The sequence below is a fragment of the Monodelphis domestica genome, chromosome 1 (genome assembly GCF_027887165.1).
Source record: "Monodelphis domestica isolate mMonDom1 chromosome 1, mMonDom1.pri, whole genome shotgun sequence".
In the NCBI taxonomy this organism is placed as follows: Eukaryota; Metazoa; Chordata; class Mammalia; order Didelphimorphia; family Didelphidae; genus Monodelphis; species Monodelphis domestica.
In genome coordinates, this window is record NC_077227.1 from 72,315,751 (window position 1) to 72,328,527 (window position 12,777).

The following is a 12,777-nucleotide window of genomic DNA, read 5'->3' on the forward strand; positions in this document are numbered from 1 at the left end:
CCAATCTCAATTTCTAGAATTCTTTGTCTAGACCGCCTGTACAGATTCCACTTTACCAATGATTCAATAAATTTGTCAAAATGAATTCAATTTGAGCATGTATCCCAAACATCACTGTAAAATATTAGCATATACCTTGTCTACTAATTGCAAATAGAGATGTCATTATGAACTAATACTTGTAGTACCATAAGGATTGTAAAGTCCTCTTCATGTGTTTCCTCACTGAGAGATAGCTACTATTATCACCCCCATCTTACAACTCTATGATAGAATAAGAAGGCTATGTACTATTTTCCCAGGGTCACACTGATAGGAAATGTATGAGGCCAAATTTGAACCCAGGTCCTCCTGACTTTAGGCCTGGTGCTCTATCTGCTGTGCCACCTAGCTGTCTCCTACAATTATCTTCTGACCTAAGTTCTGGCTTGGGGAACCTTGAGCCAAATTTCCCTAAGAATCAGGGTTCTTTCTCTGGTTTCCCCACAACCACCACCAAAAAAACCCAAACCAAACCAAAACAAAAAACAACCCAAAAAAATCCTATTATCTTTTCCATGAATCTTTCTGTTCTAAAAGAACAAGCATGGGAAATTATGTTTCTTCTTAATGTTGATGAATAGGATACAAACCATTGATATTTTCAGACTGTACCCAGAGTTTTAACTTACTAGCTAAGATAAATTAGTTCACATTTAATCAATACAACAAAGGAGCCTTTTGTTTCCTAAAACACAGTTGGGAAAAGCAAATGTCTTCTTTCACAGGCTCTAAATGGAAAGGAATAAAAGAAAAGCTTATGACAGCTTCCTAGTGAGTTTATACTTCCTTCTAGACTGGCATTTAAGGCCCTCCAAAAGCTGGTTTCCACCTACCTTTTTCAGTGTATGTTTCTTTTTACTCCTCTGTCATGAATCCTCTCTCAGTTCTAGACCAGTTGTTCTGCTAACTTTCCCCCATATCTAATCTTCCATTGCCTCTTGTCACTTTTATTAGGTATAATCGGTCCCCCAGGTCTGGAATGTACTCACTCCTTATCTATACCTCTTTGTATCCTTGGTTTCCTTCCAGGCACAGCTCAAGCATGGGCCACCTCCTATTTGAGACCTTTCCTAAACCTCCTATTCATTCATTCTTTTCCCTTTTTAAATGCCTTTGAATTATTTTGAATATGGATATATTCAACATATACAGTTATATGTATCTATGCCCTGTGTATGTGCTAAATGCCCTCTCCCCCCAAAAAATGCAAATTTCCTGAAGGCAAGGATTAATTTTATTTTGTGGTCTAGACACAGTTCCCCACACATAGTAAGTTAATAATGAAAAGATGTTGTTTTGTTTTCTTGTGATACACTATATTTAAGCAATTTCATAAAAACCAAAGGGGAGAGGTTACAGATCAATCAGTCTAACCCCTTCATATTACAGTGTCATTAAGGACATTGAAAACCAGAAAAATTGACTTGCTTAAGATTACACAGAGCCAAAATTCAAAACATGGTGTTCTGACTCAGTCTGGGGCTCTTTGTACAATACCATAATGATAATTTGGCTGTCCATGAAGGACTGAATAAAACCCACCTGTGTTGGTTGCCTTCATCTCCAACTCTGAGACCAGGTTCCATATTGAAGCTATCACATGATTTGCCCAGCAGCCTTCCAGATGTATTTTCCAGATTGGATCCAAGCAACATATTTTCTGAGCAGGACAATCTTTGATTCAGAGGGAGACACTCCCGTTGGGGAACATTTGCAGAATCTGATTTGACCATTTGCATGAACTGATTAACTTTTGGATTTGAGAAAGGAGGAAAGGAGAGATAGACAGACAGACAGACAGAGACAAAGACAGACAGAGATGGAGAGAGAAATAGTCATGAAGTTAATGCCATTCTATCTGCTGTATCTCACCAAAAATTTAGGCTGCTAGAGACTCTTCGCAGCTTAGCTGTCTCTAAAGCTGTGTTTGCATTTCTAAAAAAAGAAAATGATTGTTGAATTTAGGCCATCTGTTTCCCACTATAATAGAGAAATTAAAGAAGTGCCAGCATTTTGACATATGAGGTTAAAGTAATATGAGGTATAAGTTAAATGTAAATGTGTGAATGTCATCAATTAGAGCTCACCTAAGCCAACTCCCTCATTTTATAAGGAGGAAACTGAGACTCAGCAAGACAAAGAAATTTGTCCATGAATCGAATGTTTAGTAAGTAGCAAAGCCAGAATTAGAATCAAGATCATCTGATTCTAATTCAATTGGTCTTTCTTCTTTAACACAGTACCTGAGATGGATGTAACAAACTGTAGATGCTTTAGATGTTTGTGTATGTGGTGTGTATGTGTTGTGTGTGGGTTTGTGTCTGTGTATAACTGAAAAAAAATCTATCTTCTCAGGTAGCTGTAGCAATATTTCCATTTGGCTTTCCAATGAAGCTGTAGAATGCATCTACTGAAAAAATGCATCTTCTAAAGCCAAGCTTTGCTCCATGGATTGCTTACACATCTTCTCAAGCCCATAGCCATTGTTTTTGTTGGAAAACCAAAGGGGTCTGGTTTTTATTGAAAGAAGAGCTTTCTCATCTTGAATCAAAACTTTGAAACATTTGCTAAATACCTATGTCCAAGTCACTATTTTAAGTGCCTCGGGAGTTATACAGGAATAAAAGATTTGGACTCTGAATGCAAAGGTAACAACTAAATTTGTTAAATAAGTATTAGATGTTGAATCCCAAAACAAAACTGTGTCTTCTCTCAATGTAATTACACTTTCTTTGGCTGAAGCTAAACTCTAGCAAATTCTCTGCAGGTGGTACATAAAGAAATATGGCAAGTGGATAGTATATTGGACCTAAGGCACAGTTGAATTACAAAGAAAAAAATCAGTGTGGGTAGAGAAAAATGGTAGAGAAATAAGGCAAATTCCAAGATCACAAAGATATGTGTCCATGAACAGACTCTAGATTATTAACTTTCTGTTCATTTATTTACTCAGCCTCAAAAGCAAAGAGAGTTTAAGGTTTTCTGAAGTCATGATGCTATTCTATGTTTTAATCAATAAATATTTATTAAGCACCTACTATGTTTCAGGTACTATTAGGTACTGGAACTATAAAAACAAAACCCTTTCACCAACTATCTTTAACTGAATTTAACACAAACATAGCAAATGGATTTGCCCCTTCTAATACAGACAATCCAGAAGGAATTTATTGTTTAAGTCATATAATGTTATGTTTGAGTCACATATTTACCTTGGGCAGCTAGGTGGCTCAGTGGGATAGAGTACCAGTCCTGGAGTCAGGAAGACTCACTTTTCTGAGTTCAAATCTAGCCTCAGATACTTTCTAGTTGTGTGACCTTGGGTAAGTCACTTAACCCTGCTTGCCTCAGTTTCTTCATCTGAAAAAATGAACTGGAAAAAGAAAAGGAAGTGGCAAAGCATTCCAATATTTTTGCCAAAACCCCAAATGGGATCACAGAGTTAGATACTACTAAACAGAAACATTTCCTTAGCTTCTTATTTTTATATGAATTTATTTGGTCATACAGTTACATTAATATGAAATGTTTTTCTTAAGTGTATCCTGCTCCAAAAGGTCACATATTTCAGGACTGGAAGATACCTTATGATGAAATTCAACAAAGGTCTATTGATCACCTACTATTTCCTGGCATACAATCCTTTTTCCCAACACACAAAAGTAGATATTTTCCAGCATTCTATCCTTAGCCCTCTTCTTTCTGTAAATTCTTCTTACCTGTCAATCTCATCTATTCCAAAGATTTCTCCTCTATACAGATAATATCCACATCTATTATATCTAGTCTAACATCTTTCCTTAGCTCTTACGATCTGCATTTCTGACTGCCTGATGGTCATCTGGTTGTCTGAGCTTTGCTGTTAGTTCAACATATTTGTGACAGAACATTTGTCCACCCCAAATCAACTCCATCTCTCACCCTACATCCACCAACTCTTCAACAATTCCTTCCTCATCCTATCTCTCCTATATCTAATTGGTAATAAATTTGATCTGTTTTTCTTTTGACACATCTTTTTAAGCTTTTGCCCATTCTATTTTGACTGAGGGACACAAATGTGATCTAATTCTGCCATTTTTATAAATGAGGAAACTGAGGTCTTGAGAGGTTCTACAACTTAGTGATTCCAATCCAGTTATTTTGATTCTAGGTCTAATACATTATTCACTCTACTATATTTCTTTTATTTATTGGTTAATTTACTTTCTAGTTTTATCTTTATTTTATTCCAATAACAAATTTATACAAAAGTTTTCCAAAGTTACATGATTCATATTGCCTCCTTCCCCTCTCCCCTCCCTGTCCAGAAGATGATAAACAGTTCCATTGCTCTACCATATTTCTTTACATGCCATTAACAGGGATTGGACTAGAGTTTAACTTCAGCTAAAGGAAATATAATCACATTGAGAGAAGATGTAGTTTTTGTTTTGTCTTGGTGTTTTTCAGAAAAAAAAAATAGTATTACCTAAAATGCATTTATTCATTTCTGCCTTATGTCCAATTCCCCTAATGCTATGTCATATCACCTGGTTTTGAAAATGTTTCATAATCTTCTTTGAGAAAGTATAGGCCAATTATCATAGAATAAGGCATTTGAAAATCCTCTCCAGAGAAAAGGCTGGTTATTCTCTCTAAAATACTGCTTTCATCATGTTATTCTTTGCTCATAAACTTCTAGTGGCCCCCTACTGCCTTTAGAATAAAGTTTAAACTCCATCATACATTCAAGGACTATCAGAGTCTGGCCTGAACCTAGATTTTTTTCTTTATTTTTTCCATGGTTACATGATTCTTATTGTCTCCCTCTCCTCTTCCGTCCCCCCTCCTGGAACTGGCACACAATTTCACTGGGTTATACATATATTATCACTGAAAATCTATTTCCATATTGTTCATTTTTGTAATAGTGTAATCTTTTAAGTCCAAAACCCCAAATCACACATTAACTTTTTAATCTTATCTACATAACCTCATTTATTCAACAAAAAGTTACTATTAAATTTGGGACACTAATACACTGCTGGTGGAGTTGTGAATTGATCCAAATATTCTATAAGGCAATTTGGAATTATGCCCAAACAACTTTAAAAGAATGCATGCCCTTTGATCCAGCAATACCACTGCTATATTTTCTCCCCAAAGAGATAATAAAAGAGGGTTGTACAAAAGTATTTATAGCTACACACTTTGTGGTGGCAAAAAATTGGAAAATGAGCAGGTATCCTAGGATTGGGAAATGACTGAACAAATTGTGGTATATGATGGTGATGGAATATTATTGTGCTGTAAGGAATGATGAACTGGAAGATTTCTATATGAACTGGAAGAACCTCCATGAACTGATGTATAGTGAAATGATCAGAACCAAGAGAACATTGTACATAGAAAGTGAAACATTGTGGAATGATCAAATATAATGGACTTTGTTTCTAACAGCAATACAATGATCTAGGTCAATCCCAAGGGATTTATGAGAAAGAATGCTAACCACATCAAGAGAAAGAACTATGGGAATAGAAATGCAGAAGAAAAACATGACTTATCACTTGTTTATATGGGTACGTAATTTGGGTTTTTGGTTTTAAAAGATTCTCTATTGCATATAACATTTGTATAATATAGTGGAATTGCTTGTTCACTCTGGGAGGGAGGGAGAAAAAAGGAGAGAGAAAGAAAATATAACATGGAAATATGGGAAAATAATTTTTAGAATAAAAATAAAATTTCTAAAAGTTACTGTTAAATGCATTCATACATATATAAGCAAATTACTATGTCTGATGCTGGTAAGACAAAAATAAAATTAAAAAAGTAGCTCTTGCCCTCAAAGATTTCATATTCTATCAAAGTAGCGAAGCGTGCACATGTGGATAAAACATGTTCATGGATAAATGTAATGCAAGGTAATTTAGGGAAAGGGATACAACTATTGTCTAGGTGATGGGAGTGGAAAGGAGAAGGCTTCACAGAGTCTCTAGCACCTGAGGTAAACCTTGAAGAGAGAGAGGGAATTCTGAAAGGCATAGATGGGGAGGGAGCACATTCTCTGCGTGGTAGATGGTTTGTCAAATGCTTGGAGGCAAAAAGTGGAATGTTGAATTACTGGAACAACTAGTAATCTAGTGTGGCAATTATATGACTATTGTCAATCAAAATAATTTTAAATAAGCCTGGAAAGGTAGATTGGAGTCATGTTAAACAGAATCTTCAATGTCCCACCAAGTAGTTTGTAGTTTATCTCTCCCTGTGTATCCCTTCTCTGTTTCAGCAAAACCTGGTGTAATCCTTCAGGTCAAGAACATCAAAAAGCATCATGATGTGGTGGAAAGAGTATTGAATTTTAAATCAGGGACCTGGAGTGCTACCACCTGCTATTTGTGTGATCTCATGAGAATTGCTTCCCCTCTGTGGGGCTCGATTTGGTCATCAGTAAACAAGGCATTGCTACACATATACTCCAATGAGGTCCAAGTCAGCAAGAAAGTATTATGAATGCCAAATATTCATGGCAGCACTTTTGGAAGTAACAAAGAAGTGGAAACAAATAGAGGCTCATTAAACTAGGGAATGGCTAAAATAGAAGTTCTAACCCTTTTGTATGCCATATACCACTTTAACAGACTGGAAAAAGTTTTGAGACCCTTCTTAGAATAATGTTTTTAAATGTGTAAATGTATAAAATAAACTACATAGACTATAAAGAAATTAAAAGTGAAAATAAATATTTAATTTTTTCCTCATCCAAGTTCCCAAACTCTCTGAAATCTATCCTTTTCTTGAATCCATTGGCACCAGGTTAAGACCTCTTAGACTAAACAAATTGCCTTACATAACTATAAGGTAGTATCACTATACCAAGGGATTGATGAATATGAAATTCAGAGAAGAATGGGGAGACTTTTATGAACTAATTTAGAGTGAGACATTTTACAAATACCATCCCATTTTATCCTCATATATATCCTAAGAGATATATGCTAAACAGAGCAAATGGAGGTTAAGTGACCTGTCCAGAGTTATACATCTAGTAAGTAGTCAGAAAGAAAGTCATTACACATGCTGGAAGAGAAGAGAAAAGGAAAGGGAAAGAGTTTGAAGCTAGGTCTTCCTGATTCCAAGTCCAGTGCTTTATCCATTGAAGCACCTAACTGCCTGAAGGGACCTATGTTCTTTGGCTTTGTTGAACTGCCTTTTTATTCTATATTGCTTTTTATTTTTTTAAAAGGGTGATCCAATGGATAGGTGAGCAGGGAGAAATATAGGTAGAAATAAAGGTAAGTAAAAATAAAAGATATCGATAAAATTAAAAATAAATAAAATGAGAAAGTAAGACCAGACGACCTCTAAATTTTTCTATAGCTCAAAGTCTATTATCTTGCTTTTCACTTCCATATCTTTTCTCAATTTTCCCATACAAAAATAATATCTCACATTATACAGTGCTTTAAGGTTAACCAAGCACCAGCCTTTCAACTACTCAGCAAAGTAAGCAATGCAAGAATTATTATCCTCATTTTTCAGATGAGAGAAATGGTTCAGAGATGCTAAATGACTTGCCTAAGGTCTTATATCTGATAATAGGGATCCATGATTGATCTAGGGGACATCTAAAAATAATCTCATAACAACCCACGATTCATTTATAAGCAAAACCATAAGTGTGTCATATTAGAAATATTTTCCTTAGAATTGTGAGTATGGCATTACTCACCTGAGGAAACTTGGGAAAACTGCCCAGAGCTCATCTGTGTATTAAATCTGTGCTGGTCAGAGCAGAGGTCCAGCAAATATTTACATGTCTTGGCTGTGTCGGTAATGAAAGTATGTTTCTTACCAGTGATGCTGCTTTCAATAGTGAATTTCTTTCTCTAAAGAATGAAAAAAAATAAAGACTCTCACATGGCAATTTATCCAAATGCAATTCACTGAGTTCTACTAGTTGTGTGTTTTTTTTTCAGCTATCAGGTTCATGAGGAGTGTCTAACTATCTTTATAGTCATCCCTCCAGGACCAAGACAAATGGTCCTAAGCCTGGAAACTTCATCCAGTCAACTTGCCCAAGGCTGTCTCTTCACCCATATAAGCAGCAGGTCTGAATCTCTGTTGTAAAACAGAGCCATGATGAACTGAACTGACTTAATTTTCCTTCAATCCAATTTGGTCATAGTCATTTAGGCATAGCTAATAGCAATCCCCAGGGAAGAGAAGACGCCTGCTGATCTCCACTTAAGCAGTGAAGCCCAAGAAACAAAAACCCAGAAAGAAAGTAAACAGAAACAGAGAAAGGTAAAAGTATTATTAGGCAGACTAAGCAAGTTTAGTTAATGGGAAAGAAAACTGGCTTTGAAAATTTTCAAGGAAAAAAAAAAGTAGAGCCTGATCTTAATGCCTAATCTAATGTAACTCCTGGAAGAGTAGTACTATATCATTTTTGCTTTTGTTTACTTGTTATTTTGTCCTGTCCAACTCTTCATGACCCCTTTTGGGGTTTTCTTGGCAGAGATCCTGAAGTGATTTGTCATTTCCTTCTCCAACTCATTTTATGGATGAGGAAACTGAAGGAAATAAGGTTAAGTGACTTGTCACACAACTACTAAGTGTCTGAGGGCAGATTTGAACTCAGGAAAATGAGTGCTTCTTACTCCAGACACAACACCCTATCCACTGAGCCACCCAACCATCCTTCATATGCATTAGCAACAGGCAAAATTCCTGGTACATATGAATGTTTATTGTTGTGGAGGTGGTAGAAAGTCTGGGTTTGAATCTTAACAATACACTTACATAAGCAATCTGAGTCATAGTTTCCCCATCTATGAAATGGAAGCACTAATGCTAATAATATCTATCTTACTAGATTGCTATATCTCAGTTTGGTTATTTGTAAAATGAAGAGGTTACACTCAATCTCCTTTAAGGTCATTTTATAATTATGTTACAAATAAGCAAACTGAGAAACAGCAATCATGTAGCTTGTCTATGGTCACACAATTGAGAATTGTAGAATTTGAATGCAGGTCTTCCTGAGACCTAGTCCAACACACTATCCACGACTATCCCATGCTGTCATTGGCTATAATTAAATAAGAGAGAAGAGGAAAAACAGGAAGAGAAGGAGAAATATTGAATAAGAGGAAAAAAGAAGGTGAGAGAAAGGGAAAGAGAACTACAACAATTATCCTGCAGAAAGGAAGATAGAATAAATACCTATTTGAACAAGTTACAGCCCATAAATGTTGCTGATTAAAAAAATCCTCTTTTTGGGCAATAATTGTCACAAAAGCTTACATACTAAGGCTGGATGTGGTGCCCTTTAATACAACTGGGCATTCAAGAAGTCAAAAATAAGAAGCCTGAATACTCCTGAGTGCCCAGTCTAGACTATCTACCCACTACTATCAATGCTGATGGATTCCTAGAGTTACGAAAGCTTTCCCCAGAAGGAAAACCTAATCCTCTGGGCATTAAAGTGACATCATTCCCCAGAGTAAAAAATTTAGAAGAATGGCAGACACAGGGTTTGACCTATTCAAGGTTATGGTTTCCATTCTTTCTATAGAGTATCAGGCAACAAGAAGGGGAGAGGGCAGAGAAAGCAAATGATTCGTAGTTCTTGATTAGACTGACCTGAGTAGAAATTTTTCCCATTTCTCTCCACTGGAAACATAAACTTGCAATTCTACTATTGTTTTTTACTTCATATATAATTATGCCCTTGGCGCAAATCCCCAAGGTCATCTCTGCCTCTGGCATTTTCTTCTCTTGGAAGACTCGATAGAAGAACACACCGTATTCTGGAAGCTTCTGGGTCAGCTAAGGAGACAGAAATGGCTGGTTTAGAAGCATATAATTTAATCAATAGATATTTATTTAAATCCTATTGTGTTCAACATTATGCTACATTGACAGTAGAGAGTAGGGCAAGGAATATAAAGACAAATAACAAATTCCTTTCTTTGTCTTTAGATAAGAATTAAAGATGCATACATCTTACCACATATCTTCAGTCTTTGCCTCTCTATGGGCTCCTCTCACCTACAGAAATGTGTGGGTCTTCCCAATCCTAAAATAAAACCTCTTCTCTTTCTTTCTATACTTTATAACTACCATCTATCTCATCCAACCTTTCCACATTCTGACCAAACCTCTTTAAAACAGAGTCTATACTATACTATACTACCATTTCCTCACTTTCTTCTTAAGACCTTGCCATTTGACTTCTGATCTTACCATTGTAATATAACTACTCCTTCTAGAGTTATCAGTAACCTCTAATCAATGAATTCAGTGACTTTTCCCCAGTCTTTATTTTTCTCAAATCTCATCCCTCTTAATCTTTATTTTGACTGGACAGTGAGAAAATCCTCTCCTTGGAGATAGCCTCTTCTCTCTGTTTCAGAGATACTTCTTTCTCCTTCCATCTCTTTAAATGGTCCTTCTTTGTTTTTTATACTGGCTCCCCTTCCTCTTATCCTGAAGATAAGCAAGGTTCTTTGACTTTCCTCTCCATACGTTTTCCATGGGTACTCTTGTGATATCCCATGGCTTCAACTATTGCCTCTAAAGCAAAAGACTCAAACCATATCCATTTAGTGGGTATCTAAATGGGTGTTCACAAAGTTTTATAAATCTGTACATTCGCTTATGTGTTGATTTTAGATGTAATTGGTGATTTCTCCAACTCCTGAATGCCTTCTAGGAATCAGACTCAAGTTAGGAGGAATGAATTGGTGTTAACCTGACTGAGGTATCATTGGGCAGAGTATTATAGGTCTGGAACTCAGGCCAGGATGGCTTATGGTGATACAATCTGAGCTCAATTGACCAGAGGCAAAGGCCAAGTAATGTAAATATGACCAGTCCTCTCGATTCTGAAATTCCGTGGGTTTTTTTTTTATTCTATTATCATGAAGGAGTTCAGATGTTAAACAAGCAAATATGAGAAAAAGAACAGAGGCAAGAGGCATGTCCAGAATCTTCAAGAATCCTGAACAGTAGGAGAAAAAGGATCCAAAAGAATGAAGAATTAGAAACCAAAGTGAAGGTCAACAACAACCAAATACCAAGCAGGTCAAAGGAACCTCATTCAAGCTGAGCTGATTAAAGAGTTTATGCAATTTGCCACACTCAATGAGCTGAACATACCTTGAAGCAAGAGCATGGAAGCTTAATCCTCCCCTGACTCCCTCCCCCGTATTTCTTCAGCTATGCTGGCATTGGACAGCTCCCATATGTGTGCCACTTTGGGGGAAGGCAGGGTGGAGGAATATATTAGGAATATGAAAGACAGCTATGTATAAGGACATTTTTGTCTGTTTTACTTTTAATCCGTCCTCATACATTAAGAGGAAATAAAGCTAAAATGTGGTAGAACAATAAAAATAAATTTGGCAGTCATATTTTAAATCCTCTGATCTTCTTCCTGAGATAAGGGAAATCTCAGAATATTGTAAGAGTTTTCGTCTTCCTTGCAAATTGTGCAGGTCAATTTCCATAGCAACCAACTCTAAGGGATTATCCAAATGCTTTTGTTGTATGGGAATATTATTAGAGAAACATGAAATGTTTATGTTGGAAGGCACCCTAGATGTCATCTTGTTCAACTTCTCTAGCTTTCCAGATGAAGAAATCTAAAACGAAGGAAGTAAAGTCTTTTGCCTAGCTGTCAATAGCAGAAGTGGGTCTAGAATTTGAACTCATCACATCTCTCCCAGTTTCTTTACACTAGAACACAGCATAACTCTGTAATGTTAAATATTATTGATGATAATTTGGTGATTTGGCATTTTTGTTAGAAATGTTTTACCCTAACAATTATAATGGAATTTGATCCTTAGAAGGACTTGAACCTCACACTTACATTTCCATGCTTTACTTAGTAATTGGTATGTTTGGAACTCTCTCTCCCTTCTCCTTTTTACCTATTAAAGTCCAGCACATTCTTTAAAGCTTAACTCAAAAAAAAAACTTCTTTTAGAAATTTTTCCCAAATGATGCTTCTGGCCCTTAAAAAGACCATTGTAGTAGGGCAGTTAAGTGACTCATGGGATAGAGTGTCAGATCTGGAGTCAGGATGACTCAAGTTCACTTCTGATCTTAGACACTTTCAAGCTTTAAGACCAGCTTTGCAACCCTGGGTAAGGAATTCAATTCAGTTTGTCTCAGTTTCCTCGTCTGTAAAATGAACTAGAAAAGGAAATGGTAAACCACTCCAGTATCTTTGCCAAGAAAACCCTAAATGATGTCCCAAAGAGTCAGATAGGACTGAAAAACAAAAGAACAACCTTTTTACTTGGAAGATCATTCCACCATTGTGGTCTTGTCTTCTGGCAAACTTCCATACCTAGTCTTTCAATCCTCTCCTGGCTTCATCACTAACTTTTCAGGCTTTTCTTACATATGAGGTATATTTTTCTCTACACTTTTCCCACACACACTTTTTAGCTCCCTTTTATGTGTTGTCTTTCCCCATTAGAATATACATAGAGAATATATATATATAGGTATGTATATATGTATATATGTATGTAATATAAGATCCTTGAAGGCAGCGACTATTGTCTTTTTGTTTGTATTTTTATTCCCAATATATGGCGCTATGCCTGGTATATAGCAAGTGCTCAGAACATGTCTATTGTCTTTGTTGTAATAAAAAACCTTCACCATTGCCCCTCACATTTTATAGATCATGTAATATTGTATAATAGAACAATTTACAACAATACCTTT

General features: G+C 36.1%; 1 protein-coding gene across 1 annotated transcript in view; it reads right to left on the bottom strand.

The window, feature by feature from the left end:
- Positions 1-12,777, bottom strand: part of FRMPD2 (FERM and PDZ domain containing 2) — a 97,975-nt gene that overhangs the window by 44,150 nt on the left and 41,048 nt on the right. The window contains 2 exon segments of the mRNA XM_056815416.1: positions 7,760-7,916; positions 9,676-9,861. Coding sequence (XP_056671394.1) covers positions 7,760-7,916; positions 9,676-9,861 — 343 coding nt within the window.